Raw genomic sequence first — 27,866 nt, 5'->3', positions numbered from 1 at the left:
CACAAACCGGTCCCTGCCACAGGATCAGCTCTCAAATGAGCAAAACTGATTTTTGTAGATATAAAGGGGTCTCCAGTGTACCCCACTTAGAGCGCCCTAGCCCTTTCTAACTCTCCTCCACTCCTGACACTGCAGGTTCTTATACATGCATCTGTAAACAGGACACTGCATACAGCCAGTAAAGAGAGAACAGGTCTGTGTGTGCCACTTGTCACTCTCATACAGCCACCTGCTCCTCACCACCCATTTTCACAACAGAGATGCTGCACCATGTTTCTTTGGGATCAGAGCCCTCTGAACTGCAACCTACCGAGTTACAGCCAAGTCACTGCACACCCCCTGTTGATGTGCCTGCAGGGACGGAGCATTATAACCAACAACTCGGAAAGCCCAGATTCCGGAGAATCAGAAAAAAGCCCTGAGTGCAGTTCATCCTTTGAACCGAACTACTGCAATACCCTAAAGCCTCTCTCAATCCATCCTACACGGACAGAAGAAATCCTGCAGGGCTGGCCTGAGGCACTGGGGCTTTCTGGGAGCAAGAGCTTCACCAGAGGCACAGTCAGACTGGACAGGCTCCAGTACCTCCCCGGAAGGCAAGGGTGTTGGGAAGGAGTGGGAAGGCATCTCCACACCTGCTCCAGTGAGGCCCTGGCCCTGGGCACACAGCTGGATGTGTCTCTGAACTTTGAAAAGAAACGCCATCCTGCTGAGCAGATGTTGGGCTCCTCAGCTCTCATCTCTAACAAGCTTTAAAACGCTCATGTCTTGCCTGTACTTCAAGCTCCAGGAAATCCCCGCCTCAGGCACATGATCCTCCAGGACCAAGATGCAGTCTTTTCTGTTTTACCACCACATTTCTTCCTGCTCTGTTTCATGGTCTGTGCTCTGCCTACCACATGGTCAAACAGCCTAAATAAGCTGAAACCTGTAGCAAACCAACCTGTGAAACCAAGAGCTGGAAGTTTCTGAGAGAGCAGGAAGAATCAGACAGACTGTGCACCTCACTCTGAGCCACTGCTTTCTGAGAGCGTCCATGGCCACATGGCCACAACCTGTCAGCCTCCAACACAGCCTCTTCGGTCTGGCTCTTAAAGAGAGCATGTTTTCTCTTGCCTGGGAACCTTATTTAGTACAACAGCACTGCCTATAATTACCGCAGGTGAAAAAGAACAACATAGACAGACCTTGAACACCTCAAATCCATTTTCTCATTTCTGTCCCCATCCATCCCTGGCCCTTCTGGAACACACTGTGCATTGGGCAGAGAGATGCACTGCAGCTGGAGAACCGACCTTGGGTAACAGGGCTCAGCTCCTGGAGGATGCCAGACAGGTCCATGCCCAGGGAACCCGGAGGGTACTGACAGTCCCCCGTCTGGGCATGTTTGTGTTCTGGGGGAAAGCAGAGGAGTTCTTCAGCAGCAAGTGCCTTTTGTTGCTGTACAGGGCAACAGTGCTCACCTCTAAAACATGTAATGAATCCCTGAACAGCCCCAATGAACACCACAAACCGTGTTACAAGAAAGAACATAACACAAAGGGCAATGCACAAGGCAGGCACACACAAACACACAGAGACACACACAGACACACACACACACACACACGTGTGCCACTGAAGGCCACCCTTACTGTGCCAAAGCTGGGGACATCGAGTGTGTAGTCAGACTGCTGCCGGAGCCAGTCAAGGAGACTCTTATTCGGGACAGCCTTCTCTTGGCTGCCTACAGCTGGGACTGGCTGTGGAGCTGAGGTAGCAGCAACTGGCCCATCAGGGAGGGGACTGTTCTGAGGAGGCTGTGGCTGCTCTTCCTGAACGTCCTGCCATGGAAGGAGGAGCAGGGACAGCCCATCAACAACTGCAGTGATGCATGTGCACCCCGAGAAGCCCAGTTCCCAAAGCAGGTCATCTGCTCCCATCACACAGGCTAATCCAGATACGCCCAGTGCCTGTTCCTTAAATCACCACCCACCACCACATTACATTTCCACTCCATCCCCAGCACTGGTGGTAGGGAAGGCACAGAAAGCTGAGATATGCTTCTGAACTCACAAGGAAACACTCCAATCACCAGGAAGACCAACTTCCCCTCAGATCACTCCTAAAAGTGGTCTAGGGATGCTGGTCTTGCTCTATTCTTTGAGTGGATCCCAGGAGAGAAGGAGAAAGGGAGTAGTAGGATCTTGTCTTCCTCATCTTCCCTAAACCTAAACATTCCCTGAGGTGGGACAGCTGCTTTTAATAATGTTTAAAAGAAGATTCAAACACTCCAGAGTGCTGTAAACCAGAGGGGCAACTTCCTTTCCTCCCTGTAGTATCTACTCCTACCTGGTCCTGCACAAACCAAGCTGTCCTGGAGGAAGCAGTGCAGTGTCATGGACAGCAGAGTTTGGAGGGGGGAACTGGGCCATGAAACAAACTGCTGACTCCACTGGGTTCATGCGAAAGGGGGGAGCATCAACCCACCTGCAGCCTGTTTGGAAGAGGCCTCTCCTTCAAGAAGATGAGGTCCATCCCTTCAACATTTTTCCTCCTGCCCCGTCTCCTCCTCATGGCAGCATCATCTCTTCGGAGGCTGCCATTTACAATCTGTCCAGTGACAGGATGGATTAACCCTGCCTGTAGGATGCCAGACAAGTCCATGCCCAGGGAGCTCTGGAGGGCATTCACGGTCCCCAGTTTGGGCATGTTTGTGTTCAGGGGGAAAGGAGAGGAGCTCCCTGGGGACCCATCAGAGCCTCTGGACAAGTCCACCGCTGCCTCGCGCCAGCCGTTCAGCACAATGGGTGGATGGACATGGGCTGCTGCCAGCTGCTCCAGGCTCCTCTGTTTGGCATCTCTCTCCATCTCAAATTCATAGGGTCTCCTGTGCTTCTGCTCATCTTTTGCAAAGGCAGGGCTCAGGAAACCTTCCTGTGTGTACCAAAGGCACAGAGGGTTACAGCTGCTCCTGCCCTGCCCAGGGACCACAGCTCCTCACACCAGCACTGAGCTAAGAGTCATCCCTGCCTCTCCAAGGAGCCCTGAGGGATGTCCTTTCTGTGAGCATATCGTATCTCTTTCCCGGTGTGGGGGTGGTGCAGGAGCACCCTTGCACACACTCAGATATCCCAAGGTGTTATAACCATGGCTGCTCTGCCAGCTGCTGGGGCCCCAGGCCACCAGCTCCTGTCTGTCCAATGTGACTGTTGGGGACTGGGGCACTGGGACTTGGGAGCTGGGGACTTGACAGGGCAGTGCACCTCGCACCCCTTCCTTTGGGATACCAGTGGGATGTCCCCTCTGACCATGTCAGCCACTCCAGCGCTGATTCTGGAAGCACCTTTAGAGCCACAGAAGCTGCAGAGCTGCCAACAGCAGCTGCCTTCCAAGGAGGGGGGCAGGGCTGAGAGCATGGGGCACCCTCCAGGACCTACTGCCAGGGGACCAAGTGGCTTAAGCCATGTGTTATACACCCCAACTGGCACCGAGGGGCCACACTTGGGAAACTCCTGAGTACTTCTGGGCAATGTCTCACCCTAGAGTTCTGAGCCTTTCACTGCCTGAGAGCCCCCCTCACCTTTTGTACCCGTGACATTAAGACCCCGTTATTGAAGGTGGAATCAGCGGCTTCTGACTCAGTAAAGCTGCTCCTGCTGCCGGTGCTGCTGGCCATGGCTGGGGCTGTCAGCAGGCTCTGTGCCTCAAACTGCTGGCTGGAGGAAGGCCACTTGCCCTTCAGGATGGCGTGGCAGATGTTGTCAATGCGGTTGATGATCACACGGTCCTGCAAACAGAATTGGATGGTGGCAAGCTAAAACTGGAATGAGTGACCTGTGTACAACAACAGCTCAGGATTAAAGTCAAGCCCAGCCTAGGTAATCTCAGCTCAGCAGGGAGCTGCTCTGGGGGCAAGCATCTCCACGGCACAGATGCTTGGGAAGAGCACGTTGGCCAGAGCATCCAATGAGGTCTGCAGAAGAGCAGGAGGCAGAGCTGGAGCTGTGTGAGCTACTGCTGGCCAGGGCTACCCGGAAACACTTTGATACAAATTGTGTTCATTTTAACCTCACCTTAGGCCACTCAGAGAAGGAGTAAAGCGTCTTCTCCTGCAGCAGCTGGGCAATGGTTGGTGCCCGGGCATCCTGAAGATCATCAATCTCCCCGGGCAGGACAGAAGCAGAATTCTTGTTCTCTTCCTCCAAGTACTTCTCTGGACCATCTAAAAAAGCAATGGAGAATAGAGCCCACAACCACCCTGCCTTTCTTCCCATCTAGAGGTGGGTATCTCCTTACACATTCCCACCCCAATGCCCAGCTAGCTCCACAAAGGTCCAAAACAGTCCCCAAGTCTCCAAGAGAAGCAGCAGACTCGGACCAGGGCAGGCAGCGCAAGCTACGCAGGAAGGACCATCATTCCCCTGAGCTGAGTTTGGGGGGCTTGAAGTGCAGTAGCCCCCATGTGTGGCCATTCCCAGGTGGGCAAGAGGGAGGGCATATGCTTTTCCAAAGGGAGCTGCTCAACAGGCAGTGCTCTGTGCCAGAAAGGGAAAGGCATCCTGCATTCCATGGCATGCTCTTAGCAGAAGGGCTGCTGGGGCTCAGGGTGGAGAGTTCTGGTCAGCTCTACTGGCAAATGCAGCCTCCAATACCTTTTGCTCCCAGTTGCAGCAGCTAAAGGGACCTCAGATCCTACAGATGGGAGGCCACTCCATGGGCCGGCCAGCCCCAAGGTTTGGCTCTGCAGGGAGGACAGCAAGGCCCTCCCACCATAGCCAGAGGTGACTGTCAACCCAAGGGAGTTCTCAGGACATTACCTTGGCTCTGGTTGCTGCTGGCTTTCTCCCCGTCATCTCTGTTCTCACACTCTTCTTGCTTTATGCCCTGAGGCTCAGGGTGCAGGGTCTCTGTGCAGCCTGTCTGCCCCTCAGCATCTCGGCCCAAGGGCTCCTCCCTGACACAGGGGGCCTCTGCCCCCTGAGGCCTCCCCTGAGGCAGAGGTGTGGGCAGGCTGAAGGGCTGGCTTTGAGCCTGGTCCAGTGAGTGCTGCTGCTGGGTGCTCTCCTCATTCAAGCCACAGTCCTCCCTGACCTCTGTCACGGGCTCCCCCAGACCCAGGGACTCCCTCTCGCCATTTACATCTTCTGGGCAAGTGTCCTCTGGTGTGGGGAGACCAGAGCTCTGCTCCTCACCCCCCAGTTCATGAGCCTCGGGGTCAAAATCAGCCCTGGTCCTGGGACCATTCAAGCCTTCCACGGCATCTGCTGCTACCTCAGAGTTATCATCGTCTTCTTCTTCCTCCTCATCTTCCTCACTGTGGCTCTGACTTGGCCCCGACTTTGCCTCCAATCCTTTCTCCTGCAGCAGACTGATGAACCTCTGCTCAGGAGGAACCTTTAGTTCATAGTTATGGAGACTGGGACTGTAGAGCCCCACACTTAGGACCCTTTCCACGGTGCCATGCTCAGGCAGCCCTGCTGCCGGGCTGGCAAGTGCTCCATTCTGTTCCAAGCCTTTGCTGAGTTTGGCTGGGGCACTCTCTGGAGGATTGCTCTCGGGGGTAGAAGGTGAAGGCTCAGCTTCTTCATTCTGATTGTCCATTCGGTCAGAGCCCACCTGCAAACCCTCCAGGAAGGGAGCCTCTCTCGTGGCATCTGCATCGCAGCTGGATGGATCCTCATCCCCCTCCAGCTTGCCCTCAGAGAGTTTGGCGCCACTGTTTCCAACATCCGTGCAGCTGGGGCTGTCCCTGGCGAGGGAGCTCTGCTCGCTGGGACAGGCCTTCTCATCGTACATCATGCACACCAGCGAGTCCGGCAGCGAGCTCTCGTCGTAGTTACTGGAAATGATGTCCCGGACTTCAGACATGAATGTTTCACAGTTTGTATCCAGCGGGCTGCCCCCAGCCTGGGACATGGTGCTGTCCACGGTTTCTAGCTTGATGTGACTCTCGGCTTCGTTCTCCAGGGCTTCACAGGACTGATCCATCTGGCTATACATGGGGGAACTGTAGAGTTTGGAGTTAGACTGGTAAAGGCAGCACAGGGTTTCTGGGCCTGGGAGCCCTGTTCTTTTATGCTGGGCATAGTTTCTGTATGCGTCTAGAAAGGACAGCTGGGGGTCATTCATGATGTAGTAGTCAGTGCGGTTCAGGCCGTGCTTGGCAGTGCCGATGAGCAGGTCCCGGTCGTGTTTGCCACACTCCCACCACACGGGCAGGTAGAGGCTGGGCTGGCACAGCTTGAGGCGCTCGTGGAGCTGCGGGCACTTGAGCACCTGCTCGCGCACCTTCCGCAGCAGCTCGATGCGGTACAGGGTCCTGGCAGCACGCTCCTCCGTGATGGGCTCCACGTAGATGTCAGGGTCTGGAGGACCTGCAGCAGGGACAGCAAAGCCAAGAACACATTATTTGGGCTGGCAGAAGTTCCTCAGAGGCAGTGATGAGCAAGCTGAGTTTTAACCTTGCTCATACTGCAGGTGAGGTGGGGCCAGTGTTTGTAGCCACTGCTGAGGCCTCTTTTTCCAGTCTCAGTACCTTCCAGTCATATCCCACCAAATGGACACAGGGAGTAAAACCCCCTGACTTCAGCAGCTGGATCAAGAGCAGCACCAGCTGCAGAGGATTTCAGAGTCTTGTCTGAGCTCTGCTCCATCATCACCAGCAGTGCTGGAGCTGCCTGAACCTGCAGGCAGACTGGCTCCCAGCACTCTGAGCCTCTGGTAGCCCTTCAGCCCATTGTCAGGAAGGGCAGCTCATGCAGCTCTTCTGATGAGGAACAGCTACCTAAGGTACAACACACACACACACACACACACACACAAGAACTGTGCCTAAGACCAGACTACATGACAGATCTGAGGCAAAATATTTTCTGCTGTTGTTGGAAACAAATCACTTTGTGCCTAAATAGCCTCCAAGGAGCTTTTCATCTGTCATGTCCTGTCCAGTGCCAACATAGGACCTCTGCAGAGCACTCAAAGAAAACAAATGCCCTGTGTATTGGCAAGGCTTCCTGAGCCTCCTGCAGTGGATCCAGGCTCCATTTACCATGCAGCAGAGCTCCACAGTCAGCACAGGCACAGGCATAGATGGAAAGGACTCTGTCCAACAGAGCAGAGGGATGCTTGGAGAGCAGCAATACAGCTCACCCAAACAACCCCCAGCTCCAGCATGGAGCTGTGCTTTGTGTGTGCTGCTTCTCAACTTGTCTCTCACCTCACAGAGGTTGCTGTCTTGGATAAAATGTTGTGGTTTCCTGTGAGAACTCCAAGAGATTTGTGAGAGCAGGGGCACGAATCCACAGGGCTGTTCTACCCTCCCTCTGTGCCAGGGAGGCACTGTGTGGTGGGGACAAGGCAGCCAGAAATGCATGACTGCTGCAAGCCCATGGCCTGCCTGGCGTCTCACTGCTTCCAACTGTCTCTGAAGCTCCTCCCTTGCTCTCCTGCTCCACGAGAGCAGTGGGATCCCTTCTACATGACCTACCAGTACCCCTCCATAGGCCATGCAATTTCCACTCACCATCCTCCTTCCACAAAGGGAGACCACAGACATTCTTGCACATGGCCACAAAGCTGTAGAAGTACTTCTCCAGGCTCTCATCTGTCTTCTTCTCCAGTCGAGAGATGGCTCGGAATTGAGCCCAGTCAAAGATTTTTTTCTCTTGGTCGTAGATAACCCCAAAGGAAGAGACAGTGCGGTAGAAATCTGCCTGCTCCCTCCTGGTCCACCTGTAGAGCAGGAAGGAGATGGGAACACCACTGAGACACATTCTGGGCCCAGAACAGGCAAAGTACCAGGCAGAGAGGCTCAGAGAGCACTGTCTAGTTACTGACCAACAGTTTTGAGGGAGCTTTTAGGAGGAGCACACTGGGGAGACCGCCACAGCACTAGATGCTCTGCCCTCTGGTGCACAGGGAGGAGGAGCAGAGGCCACAGGCCCTCTGGCTCTCAACTAATTGCTGAAAAAACCCTCTTGGTTGCTTCAAAAAACCCCTGAGTGCAGCTCTGGGCTGTGCTGCCAACAGCGAGGCACAAACCTATCCTATCTACTCCCTTCCTGCTACATCAAGCTGTTTGACTTCCATAGTAAGGTCAGTTCTCTGTACCAGGAATTACAAAGGAAAGATATGCAGACACCGTTCTCATCCAGCCTCTTCCAGAGGAAAACTGAGACTGGGGCTTGCTGCTGTAAGGGTCCCAGTAACAAACACCACCCACCTTACTGACTCCTGTGCAGTCCTGAGTGTCAGCTCCTCCCCAGCAGAGGAGAGCAGCAGTGGTAAGGGAGGAGTTCAGTTACAGCACTCTTAGAATACAACTTTCATGCTGGCTTGGACCCTCTGAGCTTTTACCTTATGGGGACCACTCAAAGGACACAGTTGGTGAAGTGTCCTGGGCAAATACTGGCCCAGGCAGAGCCCAGAGGAAAAGCCACAGAGAAGAGACCTGGGTGCACACAAGAGTGCAAGAGTAGAAAAAGGGGAGCACTGAGGCCTGAAAAGAGCTTCCAGTAAAATCTCAGCCCCTGAATTGCAGCTCTGAGCCAGCACCAGCAAGCAGCTGAGACATGTCAAAGGAAAGGGTGACAACACCCACAGCACTCTCCAACTGCCCAAAATACACCTGGGCCAGCATTGGGGCTGCAGTCATGTTTCATTTCAAAAATGAGAACAAGAAGGTTAATTAATAAATATATTAACAATCCGAATCAAGGAGCTCAATGGTGAATTTGTCAAAAGGCCTCAAATTAAAGGCCAGTGGAAAACTCCTGTAAGGCAATCTCCCCTAGAAAAAGCCCAGAGAATTAAGGAGCAGGAGATACCAGGCTGCTGTGATGTCTACAGCACAACCATTGATGCCCCCATCTCGCAGAGGGGACGGTACAACTAGAAGAAGTCCAGAAAAAGAGGAAAGAGAAGGTGGCTGGAGCAGCTTCTACACAAGGAGGCCAAGAACAGAGCACACAGCAGCACACATGCCATGTGGTTATGTGGGGTCCTGCTGCAGGGACAGGTTCACTGAAGGCCATCCCATTGAGGGCTGGTGACCACAGAGAGTCCCAGTCCTGGGATGGCATGGGATACTGGCAGCAACAGCAGCAGCATCACCCTGTGCACACCCTCTCAATGGCTGCAGAGAGCCACTCAGGGTGCTGGGACAGTCCCAACCCCCTCCCACTTACTGGGACACAAATGAAATGGGAGCACAGTGCAAGCAGGGTATGTCACCACTGGGCTCCAGTGGCCATGAGCAGGAGGCAAAGCCAGTGCTGTGAGAGCCACAAGGGTTGGAAGGGCACCGCTCATGGGCTGTGACAGTGCTCATTGGTCACCCTCATCCACAGTGTGTTCCAGGGACACAACTCTCCTTTGCTGAGGCTGACTTGACCCTGGAAACCTGCCCCCTGATGTCCTTTCAGTGTCACCACCTGCTACCCACAGTAGAGGCTGCTCCCCGGCTGGGCTGGCTGCTGGAGCAGCAAGGCTCCCATGGCTCAGAGCATGTTCCCTGCCCAGCAAGGACCCATGTGACTCCATGCCCTATGCAGCTGGCAGCACAGACAGCTCTGGTGGCATTTACCTGGGTCACTTCTGGGGGTCAAGGAATTCAAGTGGGCTAAATCAGCTTTGTAAAGGCTCCTCTGCTGCATTACCTTTTCTGCATTTCTTTGTTCACCGAGTCCATCTCAGAGGCTCTCCGGAACATCTCATCCTGCAGCCAGTAGCCATGGTTACCGGGCACCAGCATCTCAGCACGGGGAGGCAGCTCCTTGCGGTTGCAGCGCTGGTAGACGGTGACGAGTCGCCGCAGTCTGGCCGTGAGAGCAGAGGAGACAGGCCAGCAGGATCTGTCTGAGTCGGAGCCATCCTGGGCTTCAAACATCAGCAAGGACATTAGTATTTAGCACACACGCAAAGCCACAGGTTCCCACATCCTCTGGCAAGCTCCAAGAGCTTCCTCCCACCTTCCGCCTTCCATGGGGAGCATGTGCAATCACAGTCATGAATAGGGGGCCATGTGACCTCCTGGGCCTGCTGGCTCACAGCCTCACCATGTCTTAGCTTCCTTCAGAGTCCAGAGGCTGAGATCAGGGTAGGAATGATGGCTCCAGGCCACACCATGTATGGGAGAAGACTGCAGCTCCCGGCTCAGCAATGGGGCCAGTCAGCCCACGGCATGTGCCAACACTGCCCACTGCAGAGACCTCACATGCTCATCTCATGCAGGCAACTGCATGGAGGAGAGCAGACTATTGGCTTCCAGTCACCCTGGAAGCCAGGGTGAAGCTACCTGAAGCTACCCTGGGTAGCTTTGGCTGCAATCACTCGGAACCCTGTCTGCCCTGCCACAGGGCCTATCCATGGGTCACCTGTGAGTCTGTGCATGAGGGCCCCTCCCCAGGTTGAGCTGCCTCATCCACTAACACAGAGCAGAATGTCCCTCCAGCCCAGCAATGTGTTCCTCCTACCAAGCAGTGCCTGGGGTAGCACTCAGGCTTGGCTGTGCCACCCCAAACCCAGGGAAGCCATGGACCACACTGCAGGAGACATGGCCTCACCTGCCGCTGGCTCGTCCCGCTTCTCACTGGCTTCACCCACCCCAGCAGCCACGATGTCCTGCAAAAGGAAACAATCAGAGAGGGCTCAAGCCCACACAGAACGCCCAGCACCCACAGCCTACCCATCCTTGGTAGGGTGCAGGGTAGTGGGATGGGCAGGGTAGTGTGTCCAGTGCCCTTGGGCTGCAGATGTTGTCTGTGCTCAGCACACAAGAGAAGAGGTGACAGCTCAGAGAGGCTATTTTGGGCCTGGAGGGAAAGATCACCACAGTGACAGAGGCCATAGTGCCACTGCTCAGGACAGTTGCAGTGTGACTGCACTCCACTGTTCAAACAACCCTTGCACTCTCCTGTGCTGCCTTGTTCCCTGATCTTCCTCTCCCCCAAGGCCATTTCTTTTGGGACATCCCTGACTCCTCTGCCAGGGCCCCATGTGGCTCCTGAAGCCAACAAAGACTGAGAACCAGCATTCCTGGGCATCCCCAGCCCTCAATACCCTTCAGCTCCCCCCGAAGAAGATGCTGCCCACATCCACAGGCAACACCGAGAAGCACAGCAGACACTGTGCGCCAGGGAGCAGAAGCAATGCACACAAGATGGGACACAAACAAGGCAGACCAGCCATGCTAGCTCCCTGATGCCACGCAGCAGAGTTGATGGAGCCAAGCCTGCACCGCAGGGCAGGCTGGGCAGTATCAGATGTGCATTTGACACTATGAATCCCACTCACCTCCTGTTTTGACAGCCCCTCCAGCTTTTCTCCATTGCTCTCTTCTTTTTCCACACTGCCCCTAGGTGAGAGAGTTAACAGTCCCTGGTAGTGGCAGCACAGCTTCTGTGGCTGTACCAGTTCTCAGCACCAAGAAGCAAAGAATTGGTGCTCATGCCACCTCGCCATCTCATACTGGGAACCAGCTCCCTTCTGCCCTCCCCTCTGCGCTCAGAAGCACAGCCTGCTCCCTCCCTCTACTGCACTGCCCCAGGAGAGAGCCAGGTTGCTGTGGGAGCTCGGCTCCATCCCCTGCCCACCTTTCGGCAGCATCCTGTGCCCCATCGCTGACGCCCTGCTCGGCAGAGAGCAGCTTCTCATCGGGCATGCCCACCTTCTCCAGGAAACACAGCGCTGGGTCCGCCCGCATGGCGTTGTACCGCTCGTAACCTGCCACAGCCGGGACAGACAGACAGCACAGAGCAAGGCCTGAGTCTGGTTCACAAAAACCTCCTACTCCTGGGACACAGCTCCCCACCCAGCTCTCACTCCCTCTGTTCTACCATGAGAGCAGTTCTCACCCCCAAAAACTCACAACACTTTCCCAAAAGTGGCTAATGGCTCTGCAGCCCCTGGGTGGTAGGCAAAGGGAAAGGTCAGCCCTCCCATCCCAGCCAGCAGCAGCACAGCCACCACACAGGGTACAGCTGGGGCCAACAGCCCTGTGTCTCCTGGAAACTGCACCAGGACTCCATGACGAGGCCAAGAATAGATCTGTGCCTTTCTCCTTGCCCTCACACAGCAACTGTACACTGCTCCTGGCAAACCAGAGTCTACCACGAGATCTGGCATGGCCACCCTGGGCACTGTGGGGTGCCTGTTCCCCACCCAAACTTGCTGCTGGCACCTGGGGAAGGCTGTCCTGGCCCTGTGTGGCTGTGGAGCGTGGCCACAGCTCTGTCCCTTGCACTGACACAACACTGCCTCCAGCAGCAGAGGTGCTCATTCCCCCACACACCAGCACCCACCAGAGCTGGGTACACACCGTGCTTGAAGACGCCGATGAGCAGGGATTTATCAGCTTCGGCATTCCACCAGTCCACTGGGATCTCCACGTAGTCAATGTCAGGCAGCAGCACATCCAGCTCCCTGTGGCAGACATGGTATGAACACCCCTCTCCCAGCCTCAGCAGACACTGAGGGGCACTGGGCACTCCTCACAAGGGACAGGGGGAGGCAGGAGCCACAGCTTGCTGGCTTGGGCACAGCTAATGAACGCTGGCCAGGGGCCCCACCATGACATGGGTATACTTCTCCCTGGGGTCAAAAAACTGGAGCCTTGGCTCCACCACAACCTGCTGCCCTCCTGCTCCTCCTTCTCCAGGGCAGTGGATGCCCTCAGCTTCTCTCCAGCCTCCCCACCCAAGTGGTCTCCAGAGGACTGAAGATCCCGTCTGACCTGAACAGCATCTCTAGAGGTAAAACACTTCACACCTACCAACCCCAAAAGAACAGTGTCTTCTCACATACATTGGTGCTGATGGAATTGTGCTGGGGAAGGCAGCAGCCCCTACTTGGGGAAATTAAGCTTTTAAGTTCAGCATATCACACTTCTCTGAGAAGCACTGAGAGCTGAGTCTTTGCAGAAAGGTCAACAGCTGGCAGGCTGCAGACTCAGTGCCATTATAGAGCCTGTGGGTCCCACTGTTCCCAGGACTGGGAGGGACTGCAGGCCACAGTGATGGGGTGTGCTCTGCTCTGAGGCCTGGCCCTGAGACTTGGAGCAGTCTCTGTAGACTCCCAGTTTGGATAAGGGCCCATTTGTCAAGCAGCACACAGAAGCATTTTCCTGCAGGGTGTCCCCCTAAGTCCCCACTGCACCCAGGCTGGTGCTACAGTCTCAGAGTTGCCTCAGCAGGGCTGCTATGGCTGCAGTCTCTGCACAGGCAGGGTGGCTGCCTGAGGGTGAAGTTTTGCCTGAGGAAGACCTGGGATCTGATTCATCTGGAGCTGCAGAGAGCCCAGATGTGGCTGGGTCAGACACCTGTGGCAGCTCTCAAGCCCAAGAAGCCTTGCAGGGGTTCACCATTAGGTCCCTACCTGGCAGGGGTCCCCTCAAAGGCTTTATCCGCAGCCTCCCCCAGCACTTCAGCCTTCAGGTAGTAGAGCATTCGCACCCGCAGCAGCACCCTGTCCCGGGGGGCAGAGAGGTCAGCAAAGCCAGCAAAACCTGCTCCACACCGTGTTCTCCCACATGGAAGGACCCACTTCCACAAAGCAGGGTGGGCAGTGACCAGGCAGCGTCATACCACACTGCCCATCCCTGTGACCCGTTGGCCAGAGGGTCGCTGTTCAGGACATGGCTTCCATGAGCTGGAGGGGAATGAGGGTGGTCCAGCAGTGGGAGTATGGTGATCTTTTGTGGGCTGTGAGCCCTTCACAGCTCCCTCCCACCCTCCCAACACTAAAGGCCCTCAGTCCACTGTCTCCATGAGCCAGTGTGGGCTCCCACAAGGGGGAATGGTTTTAAATTATAAGAGGAGATTTAGATTGGATGTTAGGAAGAAATTCTTCACTCTGAGGGTGGTGAGGCCCTGGAAAGGTTGCCAGAGAAGCCATGGCTGCCCCATCCCTGTTCAAGGATAGGCTGGACAGTGCTTGGAGCAACCTGGGATAAGGTAAGGTATCCCTGTCCTTGGCCAGGGTAATGTAATAAGATGCTCCTTAAGGCTCCTTCCAACCCAAACTACTCCATGATTCTATGACTCACTTGTTGCAATGCTGTTTGAGGTGCTTCTTGTAGCTGTCATCGTGGAGCACCACCTCAGGGTTGCAGGTGGCAAGCCAGTCTGCGTTCTTTATCTCAGGAAGCAGCATCTGGTTCTTCGTCTTCTTCCCCTTCCTGCCTCTGGGCACCGGTGCTGACAGGCCTGTAGGAGTGAGTGGCAGCCAGTGAGCACCGCGGGCACGGCCGGGCACTGCTGCCAGGCACCTCTGGCACTGCAGGCCGGGTGGGGCAGCAGAGCTGCGAGCTGCAGGAGCCCGGCCAGAGCTCCCAGCTGCAGCCTGGAGAGCCAAGGAGAGCAAGTGCATGGGGCAAACGCAGAGTATGGGAGAGTCCATCTCTGTGAAAAACTTGGGGATCACCACAGAAACCAAACTGCTGTGTGTTCTCAGTGCAATGTTGAGCTCAAATGATAACATGGCCCCATGTGCAAAAATATCACACGGAAAGGAATGAAGCAGGGAAGGGACCTTAGTCCTGGCCATAGCCCTTGGAGACTTAGACAGTACAGGCACCTCTAAAGGTCACTCTATGGGAACAGTTTTTTGGGACAAGAGTTCAAACAAGAAGCTCCCAAATGATCAAAGAGCAGCAGACCTGCTGATCTGATCTGTAAGGGCTGTTTCTTGTACCATGCATCTGGAGCAGGGCTAGGGGGAAACTGCATGGCTGCAAGGGTGCTACGATACCAACTGGAAATGGAATGCAGTCCCATCTGCCTGACAAAGATAAAATGAGATCCAGTGGCTGGAGATGAAAGTTAAACAGAGTTCAACCTTGAAATAAGGTGTGAGTTCACAGCAGAACATGGAAACAACTCCTGGTGGGGTCACTGTTGTTTGGAGTCTCCAGAGAGGGATAAGCCGCCTCCCTGGGCAGCTGCTCTTGAGGTAGGAGTTGCAAACATGAAGGGGAAAGGATGCCTGGGCAGTCCCATCCCATCTGTCTGGTCTTGTAACACCAGTGAAGAAGAGAAAGCGTCACTATGTCATCAACTCCTGCATAAAATCTGCACCTCCATGACAGGACAAGGGCTGTGGCCCAGCTGCCTGCTGGAGGCCTGCACAGGCACCAGGCCTCCTGTCCCCAGCACCAAATTGGCCTGATGAACTCTGGGCAAATGCTGCTTCCTCAGCAGCTTGGCCTGTTCCAGGATGAAAGGCAGGATGGTGCTAGATCAGAGCAGAGCTCTGAGTTGGACTGTCTGGGTGCTGTGCCCACCCCTTGTGATCACATGGATGTGGGATTGAGAAGAGCTCCAGGATGCGCCAGCAAGGGTTTAAGTTTGTTGTTCCTTTCTGCACGTGAGGGATGGGGCATGACTTGTCCAGTCAGCTCTCTGCAGACACGAGTGGTACCTGAGGCTGCCTGGGGAACCACAGCAGTTACTGCTGAAGGCCTTCCTGACAGAGGAAGGAGCACTGCTCTGCCCTCAGTGTTCTGCTCTTCTCCAGCTCCTGACGTCAGGCTGAGGTGTCGCTGCTCCTCTGGCCCAGACAACACAGAGGTTAAACAGGTGTGAAGAGCCATTTTAAGGAGTTGATGGAGAAGCTCCTGGTGGCTCTGCTGGTCAATAATCAATGCTCTTGCACTAAAGCAATCCTGACCATCTACTGAAACCATGGCTTGTTCATTAGTTGGCATTATCTAAATCAAGTCCACTCACAGCAGTTTATTTGCTTCTGACTCTTGTTCTGCTCTCCACAGGACTCTGAAGCCCACTCCCAGCTGCTCTCAGGGCAGGGCTGTGTGGTAAGAGCAGGAAGCAGCACTGCCAAAGTGACTCCCATTGCAGGAGGTGACTGGAATAACTTAGAGCAGACACCAAAAGCCACATCCTTGGAGGTCACACTGCAAAAGCCAGTTGGACACTTCCAAACAGAAAATGATGATGCTTCCAAAGAAATGATGATGTTGGTTTTAAGCACCAACTATGGTGCACTTGGCGCTCAGCAGCATCACCACTCCAAAACAGCCTTCCCTGTGCTCCACCATCTGGGAACATAAGTCCCAGGTTTCAGCCCAGCTCCCTGATATCAAAAGCAGTCTGGAGAGTTCCAGCCTCGTCACTACTCACCTTGTGCCACAGATCACAAGTACAGAACAAACAGCACATGGCTGCTGGGCTCTGACTCCCTGAGGGACACTGTGGCCTTCCCCAGCCCCACTCACCTGTCCTGAGAGCCACAGGATGCAGGCATTGTGCTGCAAGGTCAGCCAGAGCCCTCTGGCACAGCAGGCAATGACCACATGTCCCAGGCCACAAGCCCAGATGCAGGGAGCCAGCAGCCACTCTGTGCTCACAGATAAAGAGCCCTGTGGCTGCCTCATTCACAGGGTGGGCTCTATGGCTGCCCCAGTCCCAGGGAAGCCTACAGAGAGCAGGCACTGTGCTGCAGGTGGGGAGGCCAATCTGCAGTGTCCATCACTGAGGCAGAGCTAGAGCCAGAGGGAGAGCAGGGCTGGGAAGTCTCTGGGTGACCTGTCTGAAGCTGAGGATACACTGGGAACTTCTACACAACAGAATACAGACACCTCTAGCCAACAGATGCAATTACAGATCTGACATGTGACATGTGAACTTCAGACATACTGCCTCTGAGTAGAGAGAGCACAGCCAGGCCTAGGACAAGGGTCCTGCTACACAGAGTGAGAGAAGACATCTCCTGGGAGCACTTATGCATTGCATAAGTCTCAGGACAAACCAACACTGCACCTCCACCCATCAGGGCAGGCACTGCAGACCAGTAGGTCAGGGACAAACACCATGACGAGGGGAAACAAAACAGGGAAAAAAAAAAGGGAAATCACAAAATCACAGAATATTCAGAGTTGAAAGGGACCCATAAGGATCACTGAGTCCAGCTCTTAAGTGAATGGTCTATATGAGGACCAAACCCACAGACTTGCTGTGAGATGGATGCTCAGCTGCACCCCCAGCTTTCCCTGGTGCAGCTGCCCATGTTGCCCAGAGGCAGAGGCAGGGCCCTGCACCACATCCATGCTGTGCCCTCTGAGGCCCTGAGGAGCAGCCTGAGCATGTCTATGCCCTGAGTGGAATCATCACCTCATCCCTATCACACCCAACATGTTCATACAGTCACTGGTGCTCATGAGCTCACTGCCCAGCACCTCCCTGTGCAGGGGAACCACGACAGTATTCACAGGCCAGAGGAGACTTCGCAGCACCTCTGTTCCCACCACAAGGCTCTCTCTGCACTGAAAGACAGAAAACAGCCTCCCTCACTCAGCCAGCCCCTGCTGCTGGCTCTGAGGGTCAGTGTGTATGTCAGCTCCATGGAAGCCTCTTTCTCTGCACAGAGAGAGAATTGCAGTGCTGAAGCACAAACACTTGCAGACTGTTTCCATCAGCTCTGCTTTGAATTCTGCAGCCTCAGTCTCACAGACTGGCACAGGGCAGCGGGTACAGATGCAATGGCAGAGAGAACACGCAATACCTGAGTGATTCTGCAGAGCCTGATTCTGGCCATCCTTGGTCGGCGTGATGAGATCCCAGATAAAACTCTTTATCTTCTCATCCCCCTTGTAGTGTTTGACGCAATACACCAGCAAGGCCCGACAAATCATCTCCATGTCCTTCTCATTCAGGTGCCACTTGAACCGCCCATGGGTCAGGATATCTTTCCAGCGTCCCCAGCTGAAACAGCAGGAACAGAGAATGAACACTCCTGTGACAGAGAATGAACACTCAAGGAGCTCCTGTGGGGGCACAGCCCTGCCAGATCCCCTAGACGGGGACGTTTTGCCCACACGTTACAGGAGCAGAGACAGAGAGAGGTTTGCAGGACTGAACAGGGAAGAAGCAGGAGCAGACTCTGGAAGTGCCAATTGCCAGCTTTGTCCTGCTAACTCTTCTTCCATCCCAAACATTCACTCAGAGCCCAGGTCCCACCAGCGGGGTCACGGCTGGAAGGAGGCAACACAGCAAGCAGGACAGGCAGGAAGTAGCTGGTGCAGCCAATGGGTGCACATGGGCACTGGGGCAGCTGGAGGCTGTGGCTGTGCTCTCACATGGGTGAGACTCACCCAAATATGAGCAGGTTCTTCTCCACACGGAAGCACTCAGCCCGCAGGTACCGCCGCGTCTTCTCGTTGAAGCGCCGTGAGCGCGTGGGTCGCTCATCCGAGTCACTGTCCAGCTCAGAGAACTCCATCAGCTCGTCCTCCTCGAAGGAGTTGTAGTGCTTGGTTTGCTTCCGCACCCGGGGTCTGTCGATGACCAGGCTCTCCTGTGATGGACAGAACAGAGAGCACTCTCAGGTACAGGCAGAAACACTTTTATGTGCTCTTCTGGCTCCTGTCACCTGGGCTCTGCTCAGCCTCTGGCTCTTGGCTTGCCAGTCCTGCGGCTGACCATCACCTTCCCACTAGGATGCCTGCTTCAAGTTACCTGTGTGCAGTTCTGCCTGCACAAGTGACAACTCCTGACCAGCACAAAATTCAGCCTGACTGATGACAGGCTAAAATCAGTCCCCTTCTGTGTCCAAATGTCTGACTGCCAGCAGCTGACTCAGCTCTGAGTCACTCCTGGCCCTCTCTTCAGTGCCTGTGCCAAGCACTGTGCTCTAGGCAGTGTAATCTCTGTGTCAGGGGGACAGGTGGACTGGAACAGGAAAAGCAGCTTCCAAGAAGGTGCAGCAGGAAGCAGTATGAAATTAAATAGCATGTACCTGCTCCCTCTCCTTACCCCACTCTGTTGAATGAATTAATGTAATGTAAATCTGCCTGGATTTCAGGCACATATCACACACACACACACACACACACACACACACACACACACACACTCTCCCATCACTCCAGCTTGAGCAGTGAGCTCTGCAGAGTTGCAGGACCTCCCTCCTGCTGCTGTGTAAAACCATCTCTTACAGCACTGCTGCCTTAGGTGGAATTATGGCAGCCTCGGGGCCGCACTGGAGCCAGTGGCAGCACCCTGTGCCTGGTGGAGGAGCTGGGAAGAGAGACCTGAGCTGCAGCCAAGCCCATCACCTCAGCAGGGCCAGCAGAGCACTGGGATCCCATCTGTCCCCTCCTACCTTCTGACAGGCAGAGGCACCAGTCTGCCCTCAGGAGAGAGAGCAGAGGGGCAGCTCCAATCTATATTCTCTGTGACCAGGAACAGGACCCACGGGAATGACTGGAGCTGCATCAGGAAAAGGTTCTTTCCCCAAAGGGTGGTTGGGCATTGAACAGGCTCCCCAGGGAATGGGCATAGCCCCAAGGCTGCCAGAGCTCAAGGAGCATTTGGACAATGCTCTCAAGCAGAGGGTGAGATTGTTGGGAGTAGCTAGGAGTACAGACTGAGTACCGTGAAAGATCAGGGAGACACAGACCAACATGTGGCTAAATAAATCAGGGCTTTAGCCTTTGTGGGTCAATCTTCCCTTGCAGTAATTCTTGATGCCCAACACAAACCTCTTCAAGAGCCTAGAGGAAGCATGCAGCACCCTGGACACTTGGACACCAGGCCACATGGTGTCAGATCAGTTGCAGGGCACACGGGCCACAAACTGCATCCTACCTTCTCATTCTTGGCATCTGTATCGAGCTCTGCTATCTTGGCCCACTTCTGCCAGAAGTTGGGGTCATCTAAGGAAATGTCAGTTCTGTTTCCTGATGCTACAAAGCTGGCCTAGGAGAGAAAGAAGAGGAGTGAACGGGGTGCAACCCACCATCCAGGTGTGCCTTCTCCCATACAGAGATCCCCCAGTGCCAGTCTGAGTGCACAGTCTTGCTGCTATGGGATGTTACACCCTAAGCTGCTACATGCCAGAGGGTTCTTTGTTTGCCTGAGGGAGCTGAACTCCTCTGTTTTGCAGTCATGCCTGACCCACTGTAAATGGAGGCTGGGTTGTGCAAGAAGAGGAGGGCCCTTAGTGGTCCCAGCAGGCACTAGCCAGAGCATAGCACAGAGCTCTGGGGCTTTTGTCAGGCCCCACAGCACACAGCTTCCATGGCACAGCAGCACCTGGTTTTGGGCATCATGCAGCCCAGCAGCTGGGTCCTGCCACCATCCAGCCCTCATGGCTGAACCCTTCTAGGCACCTGCCAGGCTGGTGGCCCCTCCTCAATACTCTACTGACCATCAGAGAGACAGGAGACCACACCAGCCCCAGCACAGCCTCAGGTCTCACTGGCACACTGAGACAGCAGGGCTTGGCCACCACGTGGACATGTCTCCATACACAAGTAGGAGGCTGGACAGGTCTCCACACACACAGGTAGGAGGCTGGACAGGTCTCCACACACACAGGTAGGAGGCTGGACAGGTCTCCACACACAGGTAGGAGGCTGGCTGACCACTACTGCCCTGCATGTTCCCGTTCCTCCGCCCCTGAGGGAAATCCCCCTTCCCTCCCACTGGAGCACAGCATACCTTTGCAAATGTGGAGCCCTTTCCCTCAGACTGGATTGTGATGGTCTGTGTCCTGCGCTGGAGGATCTGATCAATGTCTTCCTCACAGAACTTTGACCCCTCATCCTCCTCATCCATGAGTGCACCGTAGGCACCCTTCCGCAGCAGGTCCTCCACCTCCATCTTGGAGAGCTGCTGAACCTGCCCAAAGCACAGGGGCATCACCAACCTGGCCAGCAACTATGACCACTGCACAACAGGAGAAGGCTCCTCCCTCTGCTTCAGAAGAAAGGGCCCTAAGCCAATCCAGACTTGCTGCTGTTAAAGCAAAGAGGTCACTTCAAAACTCTTCCTGAGGGACTGTCAGGAAATTCAGCCCACACCACTCCGGACACAGCATCACATGTCCCCTATCCCCATGGCAGTGCAGGAACAGTCTGGCAGGCCAAAGGGCAGCAGTGCGAGTGTGTGGGACTGGGCTCTCCCTCCCCAAAGGCTGCTGAGTCCCTGCTCTGACCTGGCAGTGACTTGCAGGGGGAGGAGGAGAGATGTCCTGCAGAGGCTCCCACCTGGCCCCGCTCCAGCAGCCAACCTACCCCATTGGTGCTGCCCTTGCGGTTGATGTCCTGCAGCACAGCTTTATCCAGGCCCAGCTTCAGGCTGGCCTTGTCGAACATCTCCCGCTCATAGGAGTTCCTGGTGATGAGGCGATAGACCTTCACAGCCTTGCTCTGCCCAATGCGATGGCAGCGAGCTTGAGCCTGTCGGTGCAGAGGGCACAGTGTCAGCGCAGGGAGCCCAGCTGGATGAGGACCATGTGGCTTGTGGTGCTCTGCATCAGCATCTACACTCACCCACCTAACCCACAGCACCTCCCATCCACCACAGCACTCTCATTCCCTGCCTGTGGCTGACATGGCAGGGTCTGGCACAGCCTCCACAGCTGTGGAGCAGGAATGAGAGATCCCAGCACCCTCAGGCAAGGACACAGGGTTAAGGCTGGAGCCTTGGCTCTCTACAGATGTGGCACACAACACTGCACCCACTCCAAAAACAGGTAGGGACACAGTGTTGCCTGCTCTGTGGCACATTCATGTTTTCAGAGCCACACTGTGATCTCTCCCATGTCTTGTTCTCCCTGCCCACATTCCTGCCAGCCATGCTGACTGGTACCTCCTGCCCAGTACAGCTGGTGCTGCTGCCCTGTTGTCCCTGCCTGGCACAAGTGATAGAAGTTGTGCCTCAGGACCTCCTGACAGCCTGGCCCTGCCCAGCCCATTACCTGCAGGTCATTCTGTGGGTTCCAGTCGGAGTCGAAGATGATGCAGGTGTCAGCAGCGGTCAGGTTGATGCCCAGCCCGCCTGCCCGCGTGCACAGGAGGAAGACAAAGCGATCCGAGTCGGGCTTGCAGAAGCGGTCGATGGCAGCCTGGCGCAGGTTGCCACGCACTCGCCCATCAATGCGCTCATAGGTGTACCTGCTCAAGAGAGGGAGAGCTTAGAGCAGAATCACAGCAGGGTCCCAAGAGTCTGTGGCCTTCAAATCCCTTTCTGCTCCTTCTTCCAGGCTGTGTGGGCACACCAGCCAGGACTTACTGGCAGGACCTGTGCCCAGGTGGAGGCGCAGGCCCCATCAGCCTGTGTGCACTGTGGCTGTTCCCAAAAGTTGTGCCTCTTATGATAACAAAATCATCATAACCCCATGCATGGTGCATGTATATGGGGCTCATGGGAACCAGGACCAAGGGAAGGATCTACTTTTACCTGGTCACTCTGAGGACTAGCCCTAGACTACACAGAATGACAGATCTGAAGTGCTTAGCTCTGCGGTCTCCACAGCCACCAGTAGTACATGGTAAAACAGATCCATCAGTATGTGGGCATGGAATGGCCAAATCCCCACCCTGTGCTGTTGCCACTCCATGTAGAGTACATGGAGGTACTGTGGAAGGAGCCGTGGTGAATGCTGGAGCCTGTACTAACCGTCTCTGGATGAGATAGTCCTCCAGGATGTCAAGGCAGCGCACCATCTGCGAGAAGATGAGCACCTTGTGCCCACCAGCAATCAGCTTGGGAAGCAGCTTATCAATGAGCACCAGCTTCCCAGCTGCCTGGATCATCGCCTGCAGCTGGAAGTCTGGTGCCTCTGGGCAGTGTGTTTTGCGGAAGTCTTCCAGGATCTTCTCCTCTGCCCCTGCCAGGTGAAAAGGGGTGTGAGCTCTTGGCAAGCCTGGCAGTGCAGCTGCCCAGGGCAGCAGCAAAGGACCGCATGACCAACAGAATCCATGCAGTCAGAGCTAGGGAGGCTGGCTAGAGACCTCCTGTAGACCCTCCACTCCTGGGACTAAACTTCTGTAGGGCTCACATCAGCTCTTGGCACAGTAAGTCAGGCTGGGACACTGGTCCTGTGTTGGAACACCCCCAAACACAGTGAGCCTCAGGAGACCCTAAGGTGCCCATCAGCAAGCAGCCCTTGGAGGGAGCTGGGCTGCCTGGGAAAGCAACAGGACAGAGCTCTGCCACATCATCAGCAGATGGCACAAGGCCTGAGCTAGCTCCCCAGGTAGGCAAGCTCTGTTGGGAGTGAACAGTAAATGTTGCAGTGATACTTGTGTGTCCCCCCCACACTTCTGTGCACAGCCCTCACCATTGATGAGGTATGGGTGATTGCAGCACTTGCGCAGCTCCATCATGGTATTGATGAGGTTGGGCATATTGTGCTGGTTGGCACCCTTGGAGAGGAAGGAGAAATTCTTCTCCAGGATGGCCCGGTAGTATTTCTTCTGGATATTGGTCAGCTCCACCTCAATGATGGTCTCCTGCTTGGGTGCCAGATTCTTCTCTACATCATCCTTCAGCCGTCGCAGCATCATGGGCTTGAGGATGGACTGCAGCTTCTTCACCTGCAGAGCAAGCACAGACACTCACTGCCCTCCCTGCACGGAAGCACATGGGCCAGCAGAGGGGTCTGCTAGACTGGAGCCTCCCCGTGCTGCAAACCCACTACAGGTGACTAGAGCAGCTGCTCAGCAGCCAGCCAGGACAACTTCAGGGCCTGGGGTCCTTGGGGCAGGCATGACCAGTCCCAGGCTATGAGCTCCACATGCCTCTGCTGCCAGCAGCCTTAGTGTCTGATGCAGGAGGAGAGCTGAGACTTTAGACGGTAGCTGAGATGGTGGTTGCTTCATGTGCCTGTGCCTGCTCCCACAGAATGACAATCTTTGTACAATTTCCACATTCAAAAGGCAGTGAGACAGTCCAGGCAACTAAGCAGCTTCCCATGACCCACACTCATGGAGAGCTTTGGAGGAAGGCTCTCCAGGGGAACCTGACAAGGGTTGACGCATGGACCTACTGACCTCCCCATTCCCCTTGCACTCCTGTTGGTCTCAGGGACAGACCAGGTGGGAGAGGCAGGTAAGCTGTTCAACCCAAGCATGCAAGGGCAGCAGGGAGCAGACCACTGCCTTGGCAGGGGCAGGTCTCCTCTCCCCAGAACAGCATTGGGGCTCTGTCACAACTTTGCTTCTCCTGGTATGAGGAGTCCTATCCACTTCCATGAAGTACATGTCTGAAAGCATGTCTGGTTTGGTCACCAGGTGTCCTAGTGGCCTGTGCTAAGTCACTGGTATCATTCCTCCAGTACCTGCTCCTCTGTCTTCAGGTCTCCAAACTCTTCCAGGAAGGCTGTCTCTGAGGGGAACTGCTGTGGCTCCAGAAAATTTAGGAGGCTGAAGAGCTCCTCTACTGAGTTCTGCAGGGGGGTCCCTGTTAGCAGCACCTTGTGCTCCTGGGAACACAGAGAAAACAGGTTGAGGGCTCAACCCCATTAGCTGGGGTTGAAGATGTCCCAAGAGCACAATGCTTCTTGTCTTCCAGCCTAAGAAGCACTTTGGATGGCCTGGGACCACATACACACCGAGAGGCTTCCCTGGCCATGGTGACAACCCTGACTGAGCCACTGCCACACAACACTGTCTTGTGGCTCCCAGGACACTCCCATGCACACGTTCCAGTCCAGCTCTGTGCAACAACAGCCAAACTCAAGATCTCACACTGCTCCCAGGCTTCAGCCCTGCCCTGGCACAAGAGCGTTGGGTAGGCCTGTGCTGGCGCTGGACAGGGACGCTGACAGAGCCCAAGCTCCTGTGCAGCTGGGGGCAGGATGTTTGTCTTCAGGGCTCAGACAGAGCAAGAGGGAGCACCACACAGAGCCATGGGACACCGAGGGGCAGCAGTGGCCTGCTGCTAGGGACAGTCTCAGCAGGGTGCTCCAAAATTAGCAGGGACAGGTATGACTGCGCACTGGGAACAAAGGGGAGCTTCTCTTAGAGGTTCACCATGTAGGTACATGTGCAGTAAAAGGAGATGAGGTTCGAACAATCCCCAAGACCTGGGAGAGTGAGGATCAGATGATCCCTCAAGGAGAATGCTCTCCCTCCCATGACTGACAACATGGGCTTGGGCTTTAGGCACCACCAGGTGCTGGTCCTGGGTGCACCAGTTCCTCTGTCCCAGCACTGTCAGAGCCTTGGACTCCCTACTCAGGCTAATCCTCCTGCCCAGTCTAGTGCAGGAAATGTCCTCAGGAGTGGCCTGCTAGAAAAGAAGGGTAATTTTAAGGTGGGAGACTCCCAGAGGACTTGTACAAAGGGAGGTGATGGCATAGAAGGGGGACCAGAAGCAGCCCTGCTTTGACCCAAGCTCACAACACAGCAGGGCCCTACATAAGATACAAAGTCAGGGGAAACAGCAGGGTCTTTTGGAACTTGTGGGAGTCACAAGATGAATTATTTTCAGAGGCCTGGCCCAGCTACAAGTGAGTGTGATGGAAGCTGAGTACAGCTGGAAGACCTAAAAGGCCTGCTGGTCCTTGGTCCAGCTAACAGCAATGCTGCTTTTCCCGGGGCTGGAAAAGAGCTGGACATCCAAATAATTTCTCAGAGCAGCTCACTGATCCCTTTGTTAACCCACCCCTGGCATGGAGGAACATGTTTGCATAGCAGTAAGAAACTATCTTGAACACCACAGCCCTGCCCAATGTAGGGTGCAAGACACAGCATGGCCAAAGGTATTGTGCAGGGCTGGCCAGCAACTGCCCCCATGTGCTGCAGCAGCTTACGCTGGGCTGCAAGGATGGGCAGGGCTCTGGCAGGGAGCACCCCCACGTGGGAAGGCACAGGGGAAGGTAATATTCCACTCTGGCAAAAAGAAGTTTGTGAGGGCTGCAGGGCACCAGTGCCCCATCCATCAAGGGGCCCTCGAGATGGTTTTCCTCTAGCCTGGCACAGGGCCTAAGCTGCTGACAGTGGCATCTGACTGCTCAGCATGGCCATCTCCAGCCCACCCTGCTCCCAGGTGAACCTGGGCAGGACATGCTTACCAGGGCCATGAGCTTCAGCCCCTCCAGGAGTTTGCAGTTTCTGTTCTTCAGGCGATGTGCCTCGTCAATGACCACACAGCGCCACTGGATCTTCTTCAGCTCCGGGCAATCAGCAAGGATCATCTCAAAGGTGGTGATAACCACCTGGAACTTGAAGATCCCAGGGAGAGGGTTACCCTAGGGAAACAGAAACCAGAACTTGAGTCCTGCAGGGTAGCAGCACACTGTCAGACCTCCTGCCTGACAGTATCAGCGTGAGTCAGTATCTGACTCTGAGCTGGAATTTCTCCAGAATAATCTCTCTCAAGCATTGGGCAGGTTTCTGCAAGCCTCCTTGATGGCCACAGGCTGTGTATCTCTAAACCAGACACTGCCCCAGGGCAGGCACATAGGCCTGGACAAGAAGCTGCACCCTCCCTGTTCTGCATGAGTTGTGCCTGTTCACTCACAGTGCAACCCGAGCCCATGCCAGCAAATGGGGCTGCAAATATCATCTTTCCTTCTCCAAATGAACAAGCTCCACAGGCAGCTCAGTGCTTCCCAAGTAAAGGAAGGCAGGGCTGGGGGACACATGCCAGGAGGGCTGTGTGCATCAGTCAGTACCTGTGTGTCCCTGTACACCATCTCGTACTGCTGGATCATCTGCCGGCTGATCTGGCTGCCGTGGTACACGATGGCGTTCATCTCCGTCCAGGTGCGGAACTCCCTCTCCCAGTTCGTGATGGTGGAGAGAGGTGCGATGATGAGGAAGGGGCCATGGATGCCCATCAGGAATATCTCTGAGAGGAAAGTGATTGACTGGATTGTCTTCCCCAACCCCATCTCATCAGCCAGGATGCAGTTCTTCCTGCAGAGATGGACAGGGTCAGGTCAGGGTGGCTCTTGGGGGCAGAAACCACTCTGTCACCAACTCTTTGATGGGATGTCAGGCACACCACCTCTGCCCACACTCCTCTGATCCTGCAGCATGGAGCGTGGAGTGACTTTGGTATAGCAGCCCAAATATGTCTGGGTAAGCCAGCCAACTTCTTGTAACATCATGGATTCAAAATCAGCATGAAAGATGCTGTTTTTCAGGTATACATGAGCCAGGGAAAGATGCATTTGATGGCCTGCTGCAGCCAAGAACATGCATATTCCCACCTGCCTGCTGCACAATCAGTCACCAATAGCCTGGCCAGTACCAAAAGCCCAGGTGTACCTTAGAATCATAGCTAAGCCCTACTATCTCCAAGACTCATCAGCATATATACCAGGGAGAACCATTCCTAAAAATTCAGTTGCAAAGCTAAAGCAAATACACTGTTTCTGGCAGCTGCCAGCCAGCTCCAGCACTTGAAGGACTCAGTGGCTGCTCTGTCAGGCCCATTTGTCCACTCTGCTCCCCAGCTTCACTGTTCCCATGACAGCACACACAGGGCCTGCTGCCAGTAGGACTGCTCATGGCAGCACTGGGCTCCTGCCTCTCCTCACCTGTTGTACCAGTTAAAGAGCAGCCAGTTCATCCCCTCCAGCTGATACTCCCGCAGCTGGTTGCTGTTCTTGTACTCCCGGGACTTCTCCAGCTTCTGCCAAGACTCGGACGCTGGGCGCTCCTAGGAGGGGACAGCAGGAACAAGGTCCATGGGAGATGCTAATGCCCAGTGAGGCCAAATCCCACTGCTGGGGCTGCACATCAGGGACAACACTTCAAAACAGTCACTGACAGCTGAGTCATAGCAAGGGCTTGGCCTCTGGAACCCACCCTCCAACCTCCAGAGGGGAGGATACAGGGCTTGAACTGCAGCACCTGGGACAAGGTCAGCACTGCTGGACTGTGGCAGGACACAGCCAGTCCCTGCGCCCAGGGCAGAGAGCTGCCAGCCGGGTACGTTACCTCAGGGTACGTTACCATGTGCTTGATTTCTGGAGGGATTTGGAGGGCTTCAAACTCTTTAATTTTCCCTGGGTCAACATCCTCCTCCAGCTCCCAGGTGCTCTCTCATAGGGCAGTGAGCACCACTTCACCAAGTAGTGAGTCACCTCCTGCAGCACAGAGGGAAACAGGCTCAGAGACAGGGAGAGTCAGC

At 55.1% G+C, this 27,866-nt stretch overlaps 1 protein-coding gene across 1 annotated transcript in view; it reads right to left on the bottom strand.

Annotated features, from left to right (window-relative positions):
* Positions 1-27,866, bottom strand: part of CHD6 (chromodomain helicase DNA binding protein 6) — a 92,042-nt gene that overhangs the window by 6,863 nt on the left and 57,313 nt on the right. The window contains 27 exon segments of the mRNA XM_036395976.2: positions 1,635-1,823; positions 2,470-2,916; positions 3,563-3,769; positions 4,056-4,204; positions 4,800-6,356; positions 7,505-7,713; positions 9,639-9,858; positions 10,545-10,602; positions 11,275-11,335; positions 11,574-11,703; positions 12,299-12,402; positions 13,354-13,443; positions 14,024-14,183; positions 17,497-17,696; positions 18,086-18,288; positions 19,581-19,691; positions 20,436-20,615; positions 21,011-21,175; positions 21,697-21,892; positions 22,398-22,608; positions 23,062-23,317; positions 24,061-24,204; positions 25,798-25,974; positions 26,401-26,644; positions 27,271-27,392; positions 27,689-27,780; positions 27,783-27,822. Of these exon segments, the coding sequence (XP_036251869.1) occupies positions 1,635-1,823; positions 2,470-2,916; positions 3,563-3,769; positions 4,056-4,204; positions 4,800-6,356; positions 7,505-7,713; positions 9,639-9,858; positions 10,545-10,602; positions 11,275-11,335; positions 11,574-11,703; positions 12,299-12,402; positions 13,354-13,443; positions 14,024-14,183; positions 17,497-17,696; positions 18,086-18,288; positions 19,581-19,691; positions 20,436-20,615; positions 21,011-21,175; positions 21,697-21,892; positions 22,398-22,608; positions 23,062-23,317; positions 24,061-24,204; positions 25,798-25,974; positions 26,401-26,644; positions 27,271-27,392; positions 27,689-27,780; positions 27,783-27,822 (5,922 nt within the window).

Source organism: Molothrus ater, chromosome 17 (assembly GCF_012460135.2).
Source record: "Molothrus ater isolate BHLD 08-10-18 breed brown headed cowbird chromosome 17, BPBGC_Mater_1.1, whole genome shotgun sequence".
In the NCBI taxonomy this organism is placed as follows: Eukaryota; Metazoa; Chordata; class Aves; order Passeriformes; family Icteridae; genus Molothrus; species Molothrus ater.
The sequence above is the reverse complement of the archived record's forward strand: the minus strand, read 5'-3'. Positions and strand labels throughout refer to the sequence as shown.